The sequence below is a fragment of the Notechis scutatus genome, chromosome 1, assembly GCF_049901735.1.
Source record: "Notechis scutatus isolate UNSWTSFEM ecotype Mainland chromosome 1, rNotScu1.2, whole genome shotgun sequence".
Classification (NCBI taxonomy): domain Eukaryota; kingdom Metazoa; phylum Chordata; class Lepidosauria; order Squamata; family Elapidae; genus Notechis; species Notechis scutatus.
This window is the reverse complement of record NC_142009.1, coordinates 4,750,282-4,771,620: the sequence shown is the minus strand read 5'-3', so window position 1 is coordinate 4,771,620 and position 21,339 is coordinate 4,750,282. Positions and strand designations below refer to the sequence as shown.

The following is a 21,339-nucleotide window of genomic DNA, read 5'->3' as shown; positions in this document are numbered from 1 at the left end:
TAGACACCAGGGACCACTAACTGGTTCTGTGGGCGTGGCCTAATTTGTGGGTGTGGCTTGGTAGTCATGTGACTGGCTGGGCATGGCTTGTATGTAAATAATATAAATATTTATATAAATATTGAATTTTTTTTTATTAAAAAAGAGCAACTTTTACCCAAAATCAGGCAAAGCAGGAAGGCAGATTGAGTTGCTCACAGAATCACAGATTCATTCAGAGATCTATCTATCTGCCATCGGCTAGCTCAGTCTGTCACATAAAATTTGCTTGCAAGCAAACTCACAAAATTAACTCACAACACACCATGCATGTAAATATTGAAATTTTTATTTTAAAAAAAAGAGCAACTTTTATCCAAAATCAGGCAAAGCAAGCAGGCAGATTGAGTTGCTCACAGAATCATTCAGTGATCTATCTATCTGTCATCGGCTACCTCATTCTCCCAAATTTGCTTGCCGTGAGCCTGCACTGAATTTGCTTGCAAGCAAACCTTCAGTCCTAAGGGAGGTTCAGCTGCGCTTAGCTAGAAAGCAAGAAATCCAACCATTTCCTGCTTTCTAGCTAATCTAAATCTCCCAGCACAGCAGAACAGAGGATGGTCGGAAAAAGGAAAAATAGCAACTTAGCAGGCAAGTTTGCCAGGTAAGGAGTGAGTGGGCGGGGAGGGTTCCCGCGGGCCATGTGGGTGGCGCAGCCCTGTGTTTCTGCGCAGCCTGGATCAATTGCTTTGGGGGGGTGCTCTGGGGGTGAGATTTCTCGGCGGCCCACCAAAATGTTCTCACGGCCCACCAGTGGGCTGCAGCCCACTGGTAGGCGACCGCTGCTCTAGACCAGGGGCCCTCAACCACCGGTCCGCGGACCGGTAATGGTCCGCGGAACAAGTCCTACCGGGTCCGCTGGCTTGCTGGGCGCCGCCATCTTTTATGATGAAAAAGTGCTTCCGTGAGCTTTTCCGGTAGAAAGCTCACCGAAGCACGCTTTCATCAAATAAAGATGGCGGGCAAGCCCGTGAGCTTTTCTGGGTAGAAAGCCATTTCTACCCGGAAAAGCTCACGAAGCGCTGGCACCATCTTTTTGATGAAAAGTGCTTCCGTGAGGTCACCGGAAGCACTTTTTCATCAAAAAGATGGCGGCGCCCAGCTGATGCTGGTACTGGGCCGCAGCGCCCAGCTGATTCCGGAACCAGGCCGCGGCGTAAAAAAGGTTGGGGGTCACTGCTCTAGACTGTCTCCTAGAAAAAATTAATGGTTAGGGGACTGGAGGTTAAAACATGAGGTATGTCTAGTTTAATGAAAACATGATAGTTTTCCAGTATTTGAGCGGCTGCCACAAAGAGGAAGGGATCAACTTATTCTCCAAAGCACCTGAAGTCAGGAGAAGAAGCAACAGATGGAATCTAATCAAGGAGAGAAGCAACCAGGAATTAAGGAAGAATTTGCAGACAGTGAGGACAATTAACCAGTGGAACAGCTTTCCTCCAGAAGCTGTGGGTGCTTCATCACTAGGGGTTTTTAAGAAGATATTGGACAGCCATTTGTCTGAAACGGGGTAGGGTCTCCTGCCTGAGAAGGGGGGTTGGACTAGAAGACCTCCAAGGTTCCTTCCAGCTCAGTTATCCATCCTTCCTTCCTTCCTTCCTACCTACCTACCAACTGGAGGTTTTTAAGAAGAGACTAGTCTGGAATGGTATAGACCAGGGTCTCCTGCCTGAGCAGGGGGTTGGACTAGAAGACCTCCAAGGTCCCTTCCAGCTCAGTTAATTCCGTTCGTAAAAACCACTAGAAACTTTTTCACAGTCCCCCCGCCCTTTTTTTTAAATTTTGTCTGCAAAAGACAAACATTTTGGTTTTAAAGAAGGCACTAGAGAAAATCTTACAGCTTTCTGGGGGATAGAGTGGAAAGGCCAGGGTCATAAACCTGCTCACAGAGAGATGAAACTGCTCAAATGAGGAGGAATAGCTGAGTTAGAAAAACTCCAATTTTAGATAGACCAAGTCGGTTTAAAAGAATTTTCTGGATTTTTATGGGTGGCTTAAGGCAAACTGCGCCTGGGCCACTGGAAGACTTTATATTTTTGGAAGCCTAAGATAGATAGATAGATAGATAGATAGATAGATAGATAGATAGATAGATAGATAGATAGATAGATAGATAGATAGATAGATGATAGATAGATAGATAGATAGATAGATAGATAGATAGATAGATAGATAGATAGATAGATAGATGATAGATAGATGATAGATAGATGATAGATAGATAGATAGATGATAGATAGATGATAGATAGATAGATAGATAGATAGATATAGATTGATTGATAGATAGATGATAGATAGATGATAGATAGATGATAGATAGATAGATGATACGATAGATAGATAGATTAGATAGATAGATAGATTAGATAGATTAGATAGATTAGATAGATAGATAGATTAGATAGATAGATGATAGATAGATAGATGATAGATAGATTAGATAGATTAGATAGATAGATAGATAGATTAGATTAGATTAGATTAGATAGATAGATAGATTAGATAGATGATAGGTAGGTAGGTAGGTAGGTAGAAGAGATAGATAGAAGAGATAGATAGATATATAGATTAGATAGATAGATAGATAGATGATAGATAGATGATAGATAGATAGATGATACGATAGATAGATTAGATAGATAGATAGATTAGATAGATTAGATAGATTAGATAGATAGATAGATAGATTAGATTAGATTAGATTAGATAGATTAGATAGATTTGATAGATTAGAGATGATAGGTAGTTAGGTAGGTAGGTAGATAGAAGAGATAGAAGAGATAGATAGATATATAGATTAGATAGATAGATAGATAGATAGATACCATAGATAGATAGATAGATAGATAGATAGATAGATAGATAGATAGATAGATAGATGATAGAGATAGATACCATAGATAGATAGATAGATAGATAGATAGATAGATAGATAGAGTCCTCAACTTATCATCAGCGTTGAAGCCAACATTTCCACGGTTAAGCAAGCAAAATTGTTAAGTGAGTCATTCCCCCACTTTATGACCTATTCTGCCCCAGAGAATCACTGCCGTTGTTAAGTTAGTCACCTGGTTGTCAAGTCAACTTTGCTTGTCACAAAAGGGGATCACAGGAGCCCCGGACACGGCGACTGTCATAAATACAGCTTGTCCTCTACTTACGAGCACAATTGGGCTCAAAATTTATGTTGCTAAGTGAGATACTTGAGTTCCCCCTCCCTTTTGTGACCTTTCTTGCTGCCGGTGTTTAGCGCAGTGGTCACCAAATGGTGGTCCGGGTGGTCCGCAGAGAAATGTCCCACCCCCCAAAGCAATTAATCCAGGTTGTGCGGGAACACAAGGCTGCGCCGCCCACATGGCCCATTGGAACACAAGGCTTGCGTCGCTTGCATTGCAAACACCACGACGTAGTGAGGGGAGGGGGGAAAGGGCGGAGAGTGGGAACTTGCCTTACTCGCCCCTCGCACCTGTCCTGGCCACCGGGCTGCTTGTTTTTGCTTTTGGCTGCACGCAAGGAAAGCAGCCAAAGTCTTTCTTTCTCTCCCCCAAACTCTGCCAGAAATGAGTCTTTGGGACCCTGCAAGGCCTCCTGCTCCAAGAGGCTGCGCCCGCAAAGACTCATTTCTGTCAGAGTTTGGGGGAGAGAAAGAAAGACTTCTGCGGCTTCTGCTGCTTTCCTTGCATGGAGCCCAAAGTCTCTCTCTCTCTCTCTTTCTCCCCATGAGAATGGAGCTGGAGACGGTATCCTGCGATCCCAAATGAAGAACGATTGATCGGTAGGAAAACGGGGTGGGGGATTTTCCTGCAGACTATTTGGGGGATTTTCCCAGGGTCTCTGGTCCGCGGGATTTAAAATGATGAGTTTGGTGGTCCCTGAGGTCCAAAAGGTTGGCGGACCCTGGTTTAGTGAATTCATACTGTTATTCAATTATTGTATTTCCCTGAGAATAAGACCTAACCAGAAAATAAGCCCTAATGTATCTTTTGGAGCAAAAATGGATATAAGACCCGGTCTTATTTTCGGGAAAATACGGTAATAGCACAATTATTAAGTTGTGTAACTCGGTTGTTAAGTGAATCTGGCTTCCCCATTGGCTTTGCTTGCCAGAAGTTCGCAAAAGGTGATCATGTGACCCCGGGGCAGGGCATCCATCATAAATAGGAGTCGGTTGCCAAAGATCTGAATAAAAACCACGTGACCACAGAGATGCTGCAACGGTCGTAAGTGTGAAAAACGATCGCAAGTCACTTTTTTCACTGCCGTAAATTCAAACGGTAACTAAATGAACTGTTGTAAGTCAAGGACTGCCTGTGTCCACATTTTGATCACATGCTCAGATGGTTATAATTGTGTGAGTATTTCTTCCAGGGCTGTTGTAAATTTTAACCATTTTTAAAACGAGTGGCTGAAATTGGTAGAGAACTAAAAATGTGTCAAGGGCCAAGGTTTTTTTTTGGCATTCATGTTAGTTGCTGAACTATCTCGGCTGCTGTATGCCTCCTTTGGATATTTTTGTATTGTTTTCACTGTTTTATAATTTTAGACTTGTAAACAGCCCAGAATCCCTTGGGCAACTACAAAAAATGAATGGGTGGATGGATGGATGGATAGATGGGAGTGGAAGGAAGTTGAAGGAAAAATGAAAGGAGGGAGGAAAGGAAGTAAGGATGGAAGGAAGTTGTAGGAAAGATGAATGCAGGGAGGGAGGAAGGAAGGAAGGAAAGAAAAATGGAAGGGGAAGGGAGGGGGGAAGAGGAAAGGAAAGAAGGGAGGAGGAAAGGGGAAGAAAAGGAAGTTGAAGGAAAGATGAATGGAAGGAGGGAGGAAGAGAAAAAGTTGAACGAAAAAAGGAAAAGGAGGGAGGGAGGAATGAAATTGAAGGAAAGAAGGAAAGATGAAGGGAGGGAGGGAGGAAGGAAATAAAAATAGAAGGGAGAGGAAGAAAGGAAAGAAGGAAGGAGGAAAGGGGTAGGAAAGGAAGTTGAAGGAAAGATGAATGGAGGGAGGGAGGAAGAGAAAAAGTTGAACGAAAAAAGGGAGGGAGGGAAGAAGGAATGAAGCTGAAGGAAAGAAGGAAAGATGAAGGAATTTGAAGGAAAGATGGAGGGAGGGAGGAAGAAGGGAAGGATTCAGTAACAAGGTTGGAAAATCTGACTTAGCAACACAAGTTGCTGGCCAACCATAACAGTATGCAAAACATTTTGAATTTTAAGTAGGGATTTTTCCCCCCCCCTGCTTAAAGGCTGTTTCACTCATAAAGGAAATATTCTTGAATTTGAAACGGGTATTTTGAGCTTCTAGTGAGATAGTTTCATACTCAATGCCCTTCCGGGATGATCAGAGTAGCTGTTTTGAAGCGAGAAACGGGATTTTGAACTTGAAACCTTTTTCAAATCCAAAAACATTTCATTTCCTGCTCGCTACCAGTGATCAAGATAGGGGAAGATCAACCTGCCATTTTTGTGTCGGTGGTTTTACAGATTAACTGAATTGGAAGGGACCTTGTAGGTCATCCAGTCCAACCCCCCTCCACCCAATCAGGAGACCTTACACCATTTCTGACCGATGGCAGTCCAGTTTCTTCTTGAAAGCCTCCAGGGATGAAGCTCCCACAACCTTTGAAGGCAACTTCTGTTCCATGGGTTGATGGTTCTCTCTGTCAGAAAATTCTCCTTATTTCCAGGTTGAATCTCTCCTTGTTCAGTTTCCGTCCATTATTCCTTGTCTGGCCTTCAGGCACCTTGGAGAATAGCTTGACCCCCTTCCTCCTCTCTGTGGCAGCCCCTCAAGTATTGGAAGATGCTCTCCTGTCTCCCCTGGCCCTTCTCTTCCCTATTTATTTTTATTTTGTAGTACCGAAATTCAGTGGCATCTGTTAACGGGGCATGTTAGTGGGGCGTTCTTCCTCCTCCTCCCAAATTTGGATTGTATTTCTCATTAAGACCCAACCAGCAGGGTCACTGGTCGAGGTTGTAGCATTTGTTCTCCAGAACCCAGCAGGACCCCAGACGGCCCACTTGCTGAGTTGAGCAATGGGCAAGATTTCTCTGCATCGCCTTCTGTCCTGATGTTGGCTCACCTTCCGTGTGGAAGAGGCACCCCTGCCGGGCATCTGGATCATACTCTTCCTTGGCCCTTTGCTTGAATGCCTTTGGGGTATTACTGGGGGTGCAGGGGGGGGGCACGCCTGCCTCTCCATCTGGTTCTGCTTCCCAGCTTGGTGGGAAGGTAGCTTAGCAGTAGAGCTTTGTGTGGAGGTGATCTTGTCCGCCTGTCTCTCTGCCATCCATCCATCCATCCATTTCTTGTCTGTCATCTCTTGGTCATCTCTGTGGCTTTCCTCTCTATTTCTAACTCTATTTCTCTCTGTAATTTGTCTGTTTGTCTGTCTGTCTGTCCATCCATAGATCCATCCATCCATTTCTATCATCTCTTTGTCATCTCTATATTTCTATCATCTCTGCATCTATCATCTATTTCTAACCATATTTCTCTTTGTAATTACCTATCTATATCTATCGATCTATCGATCTATAGATCTTTCTATCAATCATCTATCTATATCTATATCCCATATCTATCTATCTATCTATCTATCTATCTATCTCTCAAACATATCCTATCCTTCCTTCCTTCCTTCCTTCCTTCCTTCCTTCCTTCCTTCCTTCCTTCCTTCCTTCCTTCCTTCCTTCCTTCCTTCCTTCCTTTTCTTTCTTTTCTTTCTTTCTTTCTTTCTTTCTTTCTTTCTTTCTTTCTTTCTTTCTTTCTTTCTTTCTTTCTTTCTTTCTTTCCTTCTCCTTCCATACATCCGTCCATCATCTCTATGTCTTTTTCTTTGTCTATATCTATCTTTGGCTTCCTATCATATCATCTTCTATCATTTATCTGCCTATTGCTATCTCTATTGTCTCTATTTCCATCTGTCTGTATTGTCTGTATCATCTATCATCTCTATATCTTTATATATCTCAATCTCTATTTCCATTTATCTCTCTTTATCTCTCTATATCTCCATCTCTTTCTCTCTCTCTCTCTCTCTATCCATGTCTATCTGTATCCATATTTCTACCTACCTACCTACCTACATTTCTCTCCTCTATTTCTCCTTGTCCGTCCATCCATCCATCCATCCATCCATCCATCCATCCATATCTTATATTCCTGTTTATCTATCTACCCATACCTGTCTTTTGATCTATCCATATGCATTTTCAACATTTTCATGGTAAGGAACCATAAATTAATCCTGGAATCTGGGTATGCCCAATGGATTTAAAAGAAAAGAAAAAAAAAGGAAAAGAACTTTGTTTCCCCCGGGTCTTGGGGGCTTCCTAACACTCCCCTGGTTCTTCCTAGGCCGTTTCCTGGAGACTTGGTCGCCCAGCACTCTTGATCCCACAACTTTGCAAAAAACACCCACGACAATGTCCAGCTCAAGCTACCCTCCCAACCAGGGTGCGTTCAGCACGGAGCAGGGCCGATACCCGGCGCATTCGGTCCAGTATACCTTTCCCAGTGGCCGGCACCAGCAGGCAAGTAGTACAGGGCCCCGGGGGGTGGGTGGGTGGGATGAGATTCTGGGCAATCCTGCAGGGCTTGCTCCAGGATTCCTGTCTTCTACATATAAGGGGGGTCCTTAACGTACAACGACAACTGAACCCGAAATTCTCCAGATGAGCTGTTCAGAGCATCCATTGTTTGGGGATGATGCTTCTTCTGTCGCTCGTTTGATAGGCTGGGCTTTCATTGAGAGGACGCTCCTCCTCCTCCACGGGACTCCTCCCTAGCGTCCCCAGTTTTTTGCTCAGCCTTCGTGGATATAGGCAGCTTAATTTCCTTTCCCTTGGCCGGAATAGCAAAAGGCTTCAAAAGGAGACAACAAAAAGGTTTGCTTTTCAACTCTAAACAACTACTCCTTTAAGGCTTTGAGTTTCAATGAGTCAAGCAGCTCCCTACGATATATAACTCGATATATAACTCGAGCCAAGGGAGCTCACCGTACCTTCAGATAATGATCTCTCGCCCCCAGGACGATCGGAGGTGATGAGCCGCCGCCGCTCACTGCGATCGCCGCTGCCGCAATCGCGCCGGGAGAGGCTCCATTTTAAAAGGGTCCGAGGCTTTTTCCTCTCCCCTTGGAACACCGTCTGGGGTGGGGGGCATCAGCGCCCATCTGCCCCCACCGCGCCTTTTTATTCAAGGGGAAACTCTGCAGTTATCGACTCCCCACAAGGCGTGGAAGTGCTGCTGAGCCGATTTTAACTCATTACGCGCCTAAAGAGATAACGGCTGGTGCCATTGCGGACTCACTAACCAGGCGGTAGTGACCTGCATTTTATTTCTGGAACTGTGAGAGGCTTTTCTTTCCCCAAGCAGGGGTCTCCTTCCTGGAACCCAAGAGAAATCACCCTAATACATATGCATGTGTATGTGTATGTGGATAGATAGATAGATAGATAGATAGATAGATAGATAGATAGATATTCAGATATAATTATTCTATTTTGGACCCTTATTCATTAAGGAGGAAACTGTTGGCTTATGCCCTCACAGAATTAAACAGCAGCACCACAGCGAGAACCAAGGCCCATGTCCGCCTGTGCAGGAAGCTGTCGCAGGCCTACATCTTATTTCAACAATTCTAGGCCTATGAGGTGTTCCTAATTTGGCTAATTCGGAAATAATAATAATAATAATAATAACAAAATAATAATAACGATAATAATAGGAACAAGAATAAGGATTCAGTATTCTTACATAAGCTTATACAAAACTGGGGAGCATTGTTTTAGGGTTCCCTGGCCATTGCTGGTTCAGGCCCCTGGCCATGCCAACCGCCCAACATTTCAGCCTCATTAACAGTAAAATTTAATAAGTGGTCACCATGGCAAGCGGCAGTAGCTCAAGGGCCGTGTCAAATTCTCAAAACAAATTGAAAGCATTCTAAGTGTATCTCCTAAGCAGCAGAAAAAGACGCCAACAAGCGCCATAAGGTACTAGAAAAACACGTGAAGAAGTTCACGTGGGAGGATGAAGAAAATTCTCAAACCTCATCTCCTCCAGGCCTACTTCGGCTCCAATCCCTCTCTGCAACCACCCCTGAATCTGTCTGTGTAATCCAGACGCAGCGCAGCTGCACAAGATCAGGGAGCCCATCTAGATCAATACAAGTGACTCGAAGTGACTCTGTGGCCACCTTGCTCCAACAGCGGCCAGATTCTGTCAAGATGATGACTTACCGGAAAAGATCCTCACAAAGATGTGACTGTGAATGGAATTAGCAATACGCCAACGTATCTCTGCGGAGGTGCAGCATGCTGCTCTGAACAACGGAGCGCTCCTTCTGACTGGAATTCCCTATAACTCCGGTCACTAAGCAGGACAGAGCATCCTTACCCTCAGGTATCTCTCCATAGGAGATTCTGTAGTTTCAGATATACTCCCGCAAGGTATTTAGAAGAAGGAAGGGCTATTGATCGGGTAGAGCCAGAGGACTCTGAGTTCTCCTGCTCAAATTCTCAAATTCTAGTTAGATTCGCATCGGCTCACATTAAAAGGTGATGGTTGATGCTGCATCTTGACGACTAAAACAACGCCGGCATCATTTTGTTTATAAGAATTCCATGGCATTATCTGTTGAGAAGCCACTTCCCCTCACAAGGATCTCCGTGAGGGTCCAGGGGACATTTATGCCGATTACGGAGCGCTTTCTGAGGTTGACTATTGGGCTTCCTTTTTCAGTTGGCAGCCCTCGCAGAATTCCAGCAGCACAGCAACAGCGAGCACCAAGGCCTGTGTCCGTCTGGGCAGGAAGCTGTTGACCGCCAGTGACTGCAGGATCACCCAGTTGCAATACAGGTCCTGAAAGGTGTTCTCTGTTTGGCCTCACAATTTGATTCCATAGTCAGTCATCTAATGATGAGATTGGTAACAGCACAACAATTTATGTTAGTAGCTGTGCACAGATATAACAAAAATATTATCAATAATAACAATATTAATGATATCATTATTATTATGAATAATAACATAACAAATTGAATTTACCAAAAAATGGAGGGGGGGAGCAAATATCAAGAGGATTCCCTGCCTCTGTTTATATCAGTCCTCTGAACCAGTCAACAGTCCATTAATATCTCATACACATATAGATACATAGATATACCTACACATATAGATACATAGATACGCCTACCAGCCATTTGGAAACCCGCCCTCATGAACAGACGAGTACCTAACATGAAGAATGACACCAGACCCACACCTACGAGGGCCACACAAGATGCTACCACCACATTTCCACGTAGAAAGCAGACTCACACCCACACAGAAGATGAGACACGACCACGGACCAGAAGCCGTACTGCAGCTGCATCACTACCCGCTTCAAACCCCTCCGAGCCATACATGAAGCGAACTGACCCCCACCATGAAGATGCGGCACGACCACGAACTCGAAGCCAAACAGCAGGATCACAGCTCACCAGCTCAAATCCCCCAGCAACTAAGACTAACCTGAGCACAACCAAGCCCCCACCTGAACAGAACACACCTCCAGCCAATCAGAACACGGCCAACCCCCAACCAATCAGAACACAGCCAAACCCCAACCAATGAGAACACACCCCCACCCAATCAGAACACAGCCAAGCCCCCACCCAATCAAGTCACACCCCACTAGCAGTTAAAAGGAAGAAGCAGCTGCAAGCTCACATCACTCTGAGAAGCACAGAGCCGAAGACACAAGCCTGAAGATGATGAATGAGACTTCATTGAAACGTTGCCTAGATACTTCCAATCTTACGCGGGAGAAAACCCGAATAACCAAAGACCCACATAGATATAGATATCTCACCTTGTGGGCTTTAGGTCAGAATCTTCAAAGGCAACCAAAAATACCCCCAGAGGACAATAAACCAACCTAGAGAGACCTCTAAGGCAACAAAGGATGCCAAGAGACATCAAAATGCGTTAGATGAGCATATCTTAAATTAAAAAAAATAAAAATAAATGCATGAGGGAGGTTGAACAGAAGTCTCAGTCCTCTTCCCCAGCCAGGCTGATCCCAGTTCCGGAGTGCTTGCTTCAGCAGCACGTATACTAAACTTGGAATGATACAGAGAAGATTAGCATGGCCCCTGCGCAAGGATGACACGCAAATTTGTGAAGTGTTCCCTATTTCACCTTGCCTCCATCCCTGGGTCTCTCGATGCCATCCAGGAGAGCCTCAGAGAGACCGGTTCAACCCAGGCCTTCAGCAGCGCTACTTGCCTGACAGACAGTTGTAGGACCACCCCAGAATTCCTCCTCCCAGAGGATATCCCTGACAAATTGAAGGCCTGGAAGGGACATGGCCACTTGAAGAGGCATCGCAGCCGGAGCACGGTAGAAGTTGATGGCTAGGCAGCCTCCACAATCTGACCTCGATTCTCACTCGATTTAGTTCCTATGCAGAACAGACCTTCGTTACCAGCAGGTACCTCCTTCAGGGGAGTATTATATAATCCAGTTACACATTCACACGATGCAGAGGATGAGGGAGAACTAGAGACCAGATGGAACAGGTTGAGGAACGGTCTACTCACAACAGTGACCAAAATCTGTCAGAGGCGGATCCCCTAAAAAAGGGAGGGCATGTCAAACATTGAAGGCATTAAGCCAGACCACCGACCTTCAGATCTGTTTCGCCCTCAAGACTTTTTTTTCAAGTCTCTGTTGTTTCAAAAAAACAAACAAACTACTTCCTGCCTTGATATTCCATTTCCCCTCGGCCCAACAATCGTTACTATAAGCGGTGTGTGTGTGTGTGTCAGATGATTTAATCTTCTCCCAACCAATAATGTAAGAGGAAGTCATAACTGTCCCACAGTGGTTCTTGGACCTCGTCCGGAAACAAGGGGTCTCTGCAGTGGCGTATACCCCTCTTACAGGGTATGATAGCAAATTTTTAATTTGGTTTTCTCATTCTGCTAAATTTCTCGTTACCACGATAGCAGATAAAACAATAATGGCAATTATCCTCCTCCTCTGCAATTCCAACGGAAGCAGAAGAGGCTCTCAAGTCAAAGGATATACAGGGCCGAGTTGTCCCCATGTATGTCGATCTGATGTGAGGGCCATAAGAGTGGAGTCGGCCTCATCCCCCCCCCCCTTTTTTTTACTAGATTGTCCGCCATCTGAGGGAGATTATCTCAAATTCCAATATCAGGGCACACAAGGACGCTGCAAAACTCTTATTAAATTATCTGCTCAAGCCAGGGCATCTCAGGTTACTCCTCGCCGACTGCTATGGCTCAGACATTGGCAAGCAGACATCGGTGGTGCCCCTGACCTATCACTGATAGAGACTAGAAGCGGAAAATAAGTTCTTCTCTTTTCATAGACCCCAAAAATAGTCCTTCCCAGCTTTTTGGAAGGTTCTTTTGTTCCCTCTACCAGGGACTTTTTCCTCTCCAGACTCCAGGGACCGTCTGGACGCATGAATCACCAACAGTCAGATAGTTTCCGATCTGGAGATAGATACTGAAGGGGAGGGCAGAGCAAGAGTATCTCTTGAGGAACATGAAATAGGCACAACATAGGACTCACGACTGTGCCCCTATTGGTGGAAGGCTCAAGCCTTTGACGGACAGATGGGATGCCTCTACCTCTGTTTCCTGGGTTAGAGGTATCAGAAGATTCGGCCTGGCTACAGAATTTCCCTCCTCTCCCCGGAACCTTTGCATTACTTGCCTTCTCTCCGGGGATCCCGTTAAAGGGAGCACGATGGAGACAGCTATTGTTCATTTATTGGAGATCCAGGCAACCGACCTGTGGCACCAGATCAGCAGGGGCAATTTTAGTTTTACAAATGACTTAATCGATCCCTAGTTCACAGGAGGCTTAAGACGAGCGTACTGAACTCCATACTTCTGAGCTTCAGAAGGGGCGATTTTCTACCCTCCGTTGGCTTAACGGAGGCCCATGCCCACATTCCAATTAGATCCTCACATAGCAAACCTCTTAGTTTTTGTTGTAATACTCAACGTTTTGAATGCATTGCACTGTCCTTTGGGTTGTCACCTGCCCAAGGTTCTTACGAAGGTTCTGGTGGCTCTGGCTGTCCATCTCAGGGGAACACCTGTTAGACGGCAGGGTTATTTATATGACGTTTCATTATTATCTTGTTCATATCAACAGGCAAAGGGGAGGCCTTAGCATCGGTCATCACTAGGAGAGACTTGCAGTCCATCTCTCATCACCCACGCCTAGGCCGTTTTCTTGCACGGGGCTACAATCTTACGGCATCCTGTAGTGCATTGAGATCACACGTGGGACCTCAACAAGGTCCTGACCGCACTCAAGAAAACTCCCTTTGAGCCCATGTAGACCATGCGTCTCCGTTCCTAACGTACAAGGAGGCTCTCTTGGTTGCCATGACGTCGGCCAGTTACATCTTGGATCTAGTAGTCTTGTCAGTTAGACAGGAGCTCTGTATTTTTCACACAGACAAAGTGGTCCTTAGTCCAGATCCATCTTTCACCCATAGATAAATTTTGGGTTTCCACAGACCATAGGAACTGATACTCCCGTACATTTGTCTGAAACCGACATGAAATCTGGCACGACAATGCCGCAGTCTAGATGTAAGGCGAGCTTTCTGCATATATTTCAACTGCACCGATGTGTGTTAGGAAACAAAGGTTCTCTTCGTTTCTTCTCAACCACCCACCGTTGGGTGCAAGACCCCTTCCTCAATGACCAGTAAGTGGCTGAGAGCACAGTTCCCAAGTCCTACGAGACACAATTCTCTTCCTGTACCCAGGGGCATCACTGCTCATTCGACCTGGAGCGCTGCGATGTTGACAACATGGGCCACAAGCGCCAATAGCGAACATTTACAAGGCGACAACATGGGCCCCACCATCGCCTTTTATTTAGAAACTATTAGAATGATGTCTTCGCCTCTACGGAGGCTGCCTTTTGACAGGAAAGTGTTACAAAGGGTCCATAGGGACCAAGAAAAAGGGGAATCCGAACCAGACGGAAGGCCTCCCGTAGGACACGCCAAGCTTTGGTGTGCCCCAAACAATGGATGCTCTGAACAGCTCATCTGGAGAAGGGGCGTTGGTACTTACCTGACACGCCCTTTCTCGTGAAGAGCATCCATCCCCACCTTTATTCGTCTGGTGGGATGCTATTCCGGCCAAGTATTAGAAAGGGTGAAGGAGAAGAAATATTTCATCGCTTCGACTTCGCCAAAACTGGGGACGCTGGGGAGGAGTCCCGTGGAGGAGGAGGAGGAGGAGGGTCCTCCCAATTAAAGCCCAGCCTATCAAACGAGCGACAGAAGCATCATCCCCCCCTCCAAACAATGGATGCTCTGAACAGCTCACAGAGAAAAGGGCGTGTCAGGTAAGTCCCAACGCCCCTTCTGTGGCCAAGCCAGAAAGCGATGTCCGTTTTGCGATTTTTCTTGCCACGGTTGTTAAGCGAATCGCTGCCCTTGTTAAGCGAACCTGGCATTCCCCCGGTTGGGTCATCCGAAGGGTCGCAAAAGGGGTGGTGGAAAGCACACGATTCCGGGACGCCGCAACGGTCATCAGGATGAATCAAAGTTGGCAAGAGTCTGAATTGGGATCGCATGATTATGGGGACGCTGCAACGGTCGTAAGTGTGGAAAAACAGTCAAAGCAGGGGTGGTATTCTACTGGTTCGGACCGGTTCTATATAACCGGTTGTTACGATTCTGTGCAGTTCTGGAGAACCAGCAAATTGTGCCCCTGGCTGGTCCCTCCTCTCCCCGCCCAGTCAGTCCTTAAGATATTTTTTCCCCTCCCGACGATCAGCTGTTCTGATGATCAGCCGTGCCAGGATCCCCCTCGCTGTCTTACTCCTTCGCCCAGGAGGCTTCCTGAGACCCAGGAAGGCAAAAAATGGAGGGGGTGCGAGGGGGTGCTCCATTTTTTGCCTTCCTGGGCCCCAAGGAAGCTTTCTGGGAGCAAAAATGCCCCCCCCCCCAGAGGCTTCCCTAAGTCTCAGAAGGCAAAAAAAAACAACAACCCCAAAACCCACGGCTACCCAGTCACATGGTCACGCTCACCTAACCACGCCCACCAACCATGCCCACAGAACCGGTTGTTAAAAAATTTTTTTGAATCCCATCCCGGGGTCAAAGTCACTTTTTTCAGTGACTTGTCAATTGCAAGAGCAGTGTAACCGTTTGATTGGTCGCGAAATAAACCATTGTAAGTCAAGGACCACCTGTACTGTTATAAGTTGAAACTATTAAGTGGAGGACTAATCTGTAAATGGAATAAGCATTTTCTAACCGAAACCAGTCCCAAAGCTTGTTTTTTTTTCCCCAAGAGGCAACTGGACTTTTCTGGTGGTGGTGGTTTTGTCTTTGGAAGATATTTTGCTTCTCATCCAAGAAGCTTTTTCAGCTCTGATAGGCTGGTTGGGAAAGGAAGGATTTATACTCCTTGCAGACAGCTGGTCATTTGCATCCTTTTTAGAGAGTTGTTGAGGCCACCTGGAGGTTTATCCATGTCCTCGGGGTCTCCTGAGTAGTGCAGATTGGTGTGGAGCTTTCTTGGAATTATTGAGAGGTCTGCGTTACAATAGGCTTCATACCCCTTTGCACCACTCAGGTGACCCTGAGAAAATGGATTAACCTCCAAGTGGCCTCAACGGCTCTCTAAAAAGGATGTAAATGACCAGCTGTCTGCAAGGAACATAAATCCTTCCCTTCCCCGCTATGCTCAGAGTCCAATAGCAATAGCACTTATATGCCGTCTTACAATGCTTTTACAGCCCTCTCAAAGTGGTTTACAGAGCCAGCCTATTGCCCCACCCCCCCCCCCAACAATTTTGGGTCCTCATTTTACCCACCTTGGAAGGATGGAAGGCTGTGTCCACCTTGAGCCTCGTGGGATTTGAACTGCCAAACTGCAGGCACCGACAAGTCAGCAGAAGTAGGCCTGCAATATTGCACTCTAACCACTGCGCCACCGAAGCTCATGAGAAACGAAACGTCTTCAAAGGGAAAAAAAAGCACAATCAGCGAAAAGTTGGAAATGTCACCAGACGCCTGGAACATACTACCATATGTGGTGGACATGTACAGAAGCTAAAAGATATTGGACTAAAATAAACACACGGTTGGAAAAGATGATAAAACAACACACAGATTTAAAAACCAGAGATATTCTTATGGGGGATTTTACCCGAAAACTATAGTAAAGAAAAAAACATACTTCATCATACGTATATTAACAGCAGCTAGAATTGTATTTACTGAAAACTGGGAAAATGAAAAGTTTCCGATAGAGGAAGAGGTGATTATGAAAATATTGGAAAGTGAAGAAATGAGTAGATTAACATTGGCAATTAAAGAACAAGAAGAAGCGGACTATTATATGATACGAGATTTACTTTATAAATGGTTGGAAAATAAAGTAAGAAGTTGAATGATATTCTGAGTGTAATCCTAGTAAATGTATACATAATATAAATACTTGTACAAGTAAAACAATCTGGATAGGTATATTCAGTTTGTTGAATACTTGCAAATATGACTATCAATATAGAAGCTATGACAAAAGAAATGATGTTAAGAGTATAGAGATTGATATAAAATAGGGTATGAGAATATTAAATAATTAAAACAATAATATGTATTAATATCAAATGATGTGAGAAAAATAATAGCCAAGTGGAATGATTGTCATGTTTGTTTCAAAATGTAAAACTCCCTGGAACCACACCGTTCACACAACGATGTGTTTATAAAAATAAAAAAAAAATAAAAAAAAAATTGTAAAAATAAATAAATACTTGCGCACAAGATATATGTACCTAGTCCACACACACTGTGTAACTGAAAGATGGGTTTATTTTGAAATAAAATTTTAATAAAGTTAATAAATAAATAAATAAATAAATAAATAAATTGTTCAGTAAATTTAAATCAAGTTGGGAAACGCTATTCTAAAGCCGGGGGATGTTGGAGAAGACCTCTGCCACCAGAAGGAGGGCCAGATGTTCGTGGAGATCCCTCCAGAGAAGGTGGACCTGGTCTCTGGTCTCATTCTGTTTGGTCTTGCCTTGAGATGCCTCCCTCTGCCCTTAACGGCCCTTCCTGTCCTTCCTTTCCTTCATAGGAGTTTGCGGTCCCGGATTTCCGCACGTCTCACTTGGAAGTCGGCCAGGGTAGCCAACTTCTGCAGCAGCAGCAGCAGCAGCAGCTCCGCCGCCGGCCCTCTTTGCTCTCCGAATTTCATCCTGGCTCAGACCGGTAAGCTTTGGTGTTTTCTCTGCGGCTATTGGTATTATTATTATTATTATTATTTTAGATGAGCTCCGAGTCTGTCCTTGTTCCAGGCAGGGTGCCGGGTGAGGTGTGATTCAAGAGGGCGGTGTTAGCATTGGGGGCGAGCCCCTCTTATTAGTGGCAGCTTTTTGTGGGGTCCTGGATGCTTCCCTGAGTTTGGTAGTTTTGTGACCCAACTAGGTAATAGCAGTGCTAGAAGGGAGGAGTGGTTTGCGAGGAGAAAGGGAAAAGGGGGAGTTAGGAGGAGAGGGAAGAGGACTATGGGGTCCCTGGTGCTCTCTTGAGTTTGGTGGTTTTCCTGCAGCGGTTTGGTTATCCAACTAGGTGACATCGTCAGGTCTAGAAGGCAATGGGTGTGAGGAGGAGGAGGAGGAGGAGGAGTGTGGGCCCCTGGTGGTCTCAGTTTGGTGGTTTTCCTGCAGCTGTTTCATGACCCAACTAGGTAACTTCATCAGGGCTAGAATGGAGTGCAGTTTGCTCTCTGTTTATATATATATATATATTGGCTACAATAAACGACAACCCCATTTCCAAGGATAAAAATAACATCTTCACGAACATGACAGGACAAGCCATGGTAAGTAAATCCCTTCTTACACTGATGATGTTACTTAGTTTATTAATTAAATTAATTGTCTGCAAGAAAACCACCACGTTCTGAGAGCATCAAGGACCTCAAAGTCTTCCTCCTCCTCCTCCTCCTCCTCCTCTCCATAAACCCCACTCCCTTCTAGCATTGATGATGTTCCCTAGCTGGATAAAGAAATGTCTGCAAGGAAACCACCCAGCTCAGAGAGAACCAAGACAACTGCTCCTCCTCTAGCACTGATGATGTTCCCTAGTTGGGTCGTGAAATGTTTGCAAGAAAACCCCCAAACTCAGAGCACCAAGTTCTCCTCCTCCTCCTCCCCCTCCCCCTCCTCCTCCTCCTCCTCCTGGCATTAATGATGTCACCTACTTCAATCTGCAAGAAAATGTCTAAGTTCAGGGAGCACCAAGGACCCCACAGTTGTCATCCTCCTGCTGCTGCTGCTGCTGCTGCTGCTGCTGTGTTGTTCCTCTCCTCTCCTCCTTTCCATAAACCCCCTTCTCTTGTAACATTGATGATGTTACGTAGTTGGGTAAAGAAACGTTTGCAAGGAAACCAAGTTCAGGGAGAACCAAGATCGCACTCTCCTCCTCCTCCTCCTCCCCTCTCCCCTCCCCCCCCCCCCTTCTCCCATTCCTCCTCCTCCTCCTCCTCCTCCTCCTCCTCCTCCTCCCCCTCCTCCCCTCCTCCCCCTCCTCCCCCCTCCTCCCCTCCTCCCTGCAAGCCTCCTTCCCTTCTAACACTGATTATGTTACCTAGTTGGGTAAAGAAACGTTTGCAAGGAAACCAAGTTCAGGGAGAACCAAGATCGCACTCTCCTCCTCCTCCTCCTCCTCCTTCTTCTCCTCCCCTCTCCCCCTTCTCCCCACCCCCCTTCACCCATTCCTCCTCCTCCTCCTCCTCCCTGCAAGCCTCCTTTCCTTCTAACACTGATTATGTTACCTAGTTGGGTAAAGAAACGTTTGCAAGGAAACCACCAAGTTCAGGGAGCATCAAGGACCACCACAGTTCTCCTCCTCCTCCTCCTCCTCCTGTCCCTCCTATTTCTTCACTTCTCTTCCTAAACCCCCTTCCCTTCTAGCATTGATGATGTTGGGTAATAAACCATCTGCTAGAAAACAACCAAGCTCATAGAGCCCCCAAGACCCCACGATTCAACCCTGAGCTATAAATATTCTCTTCTATCCATTACAATTTTTTGGGTTTGTTCGTTTAAATTTTTCTTGGGTGGTTTAGGGAGACCTCGGATCGGGGCAGCTCTGGCTGTTTTTTTTTCCCCTCTCCCCAGCTCTGAGCTTCTTCCTCACTCTCCCCTCTTTGCCTTCCTCTTCTTCCTCCAGGCCTCAGGAGAGGAGATCGGGCTACGAGTCCCAGTTCCACGCTGGCCCTTCCCAAGCCGACCACGATGCGCTGGACTCCAAGCGGCCACGCCTGGACCAGGTTTCGGACTCTCATTACCAGCGGGTCAGTGCCACTGCGGTCCTGCCCTTGGCCCACCAGCTCCAGGAAGGGCTGCGCTCATCGGACCTGAAGAAGGTAAAGCCAGACCCTGGTGGAGCAGAGACTTTTCGGGCAGCCAATCAAGGGGTAATACACAGGGGTGGGATACTACCAGTTTGCACCTATTTGGTAGAACCGGTTGTTAACATTCTAAGCAGTTCGGAGAACCGGTTGTTAGAAGAAATTACAGGGCTAATCCTGTAAGGAAGGCAGGAAGGAAACATTCTGGGGTTGCTTACAGAAACTGCCTCTCCGTTAACCCTTATTACATTCTTGGCAGGACTAGACTTCCTGTCTCAGGAACGTCTCTGGAGTTTCTTTTTCCCTCCTTTGCTGGTACTTTGCTTGTGTGGAGGGACCATTCAAAGTTACAATGGCACTGAAAAAAGTGACTTATGACTGTTTTTCACACTTATGACTGTTGCAGAATCCCCACAGTCATGAGTGACCAGGTGAGGATATCGTGCCTTGATGTGAGTAATATTGAGTTGGCCACACCCATCCAATAACATGACCACCAAGCCATATCCATCCGTCACATGACCACCAAGCCACACCCACCAACTAAGCCACGCCCACAGAACCGGTTGTTAAAAAATTTGATTCCCACTCCTGGTAATACAGGTAGTCCTCGACTTACGACCGTAATTGGGACCATCGCGCAGCGAGGCAGTTGTTAAGTGAGTTTTGCCCCCTTTTTACAACCTTTCTGGCCACGGTGGTTAAGTGAATCACTACAACTGTTAAATTAGCCACACAGCCGTTAAGCGAATCGGGCTTCCCAGTCGACTTCGGTTATCATGTCACAGTGGGATACACGGCTTGCTGGAAGCTAATAAAAGCCATTTATGCTCAAGTTTTTTTTTCAGGCGCATCGACTGGGTGTGATTAAAAAGAAATATCAACCCCTTGGTGGTGTGAACTAAGCTCTGTCTGTTTTTCTCATACGCATGTATGGCTAGTCTAGAGCAGGGGTCTCCAACCTTGCTAACTTTAAGTCTTGTGGACTTCAACTCCCAGAATTCCTCACCCAGCGAAGCTGGCGAGGAATTCTGGGAGTTGAAGTCCACAAATCTTAAAGTTGCTAAAGTTGGAAACCCCTGGTCTAGAGAACAGAAGGACTAGGAATAGAAGAGAAGAGAATGTAGAAGAGAATAGAAGAGAATGTAGAAGAGAAGAGAATGTAGAAGAGAAGAGAATGTAGAATAGAATAGAATAGAATAGAATGTAGAAGAGAAGAGAATGTCGAAGAGAAGAGAAGAGAATGTAGAAGAGAAGAGAAGAGAATAGGATGTAGAATAGAAGAGAAGAGAATAGGATGTAGAAGAGAAGAGAATTTAGAATAGAATAGAATATAGAATAGAAGCGAATAGAAGAGAATAGAATAGAATGTAGAAGAGAAGAGAATGTAGAATAGAAGAGAAGAGAAGAGAATGTAGAAGAAGAGAAGAGAAGAGAAGAGAAGAGAATGTAGAAGAGAATAGAATGTAGAAGAGAATAGAATAGAATATAGAATAGAAGCGAATAGAAGCAAATAGAACAGAATGTAGAAGAGAAGAGAAGAGAATATAGAATGTAGAAGAGAAGAGAATGTAGAATAAAATAGAAGAGTAGAATGTAGAAGAGAAGAGAATGTAGAATAGAATAGAAGAGTAGAATGTAGAAGAGAAGAGAATGTAGAATAGAATAGAATAGAATAGAATAGAATAGAATATAGAATAGAAACTAATAGAAGAGAATAGAATAGAATGTAGAAGAGAAGAGAAGAGAATATAGAATAGAAGACAAGAGAATAGAATGTAGAAGAGAATAGAATGTAGAAGAGAATAGAAGAGAATATAGAATAGAAGCGAATAGAATAGAATATAGGAGGAAGAGAAGAGAATGTAGAATAG

The 21,339-nt window shown here is 45.2% G+C and overlaps 1 protein-coding gene and 1 non-coding gene across 2 annotated transcripts in view; both read left to right on the top strand.

Annotated features, from left to right (window-relative positions):
• The window catches only part of NCOR1 (nuclear receptor corepressor 1), a 192,026-nt gene that overhangs the window by 16,647 nt on the left and 154,040 nt on the right, over nucleotides 1–21,339 (top strand). Inside the window, 3 exon segments of the mRNA XM_087968131.1 lie at nucleotides 7,398–7,573; nucleotides 17,186–17,319; nucleotides 19,285–19,480. Coding sequence (XP_087824257.1) covers nucleotides 7,466–7,573; nucleotides 17,186–17,319; nucleotides 19,285–19,480 — 438 coding nt within the window. The 5' untranslated portion in view covers nucleotides 7,398–7,465.
• Nucleotides 11,118–11,224, top strand: LOC113426811 (U6 spliceosomal RNA). The gene has a single exon (XR_003372738.1). It is a non-coding gene; the product is annotated as a U6 spliceosomal RNA (small nuclear RNA).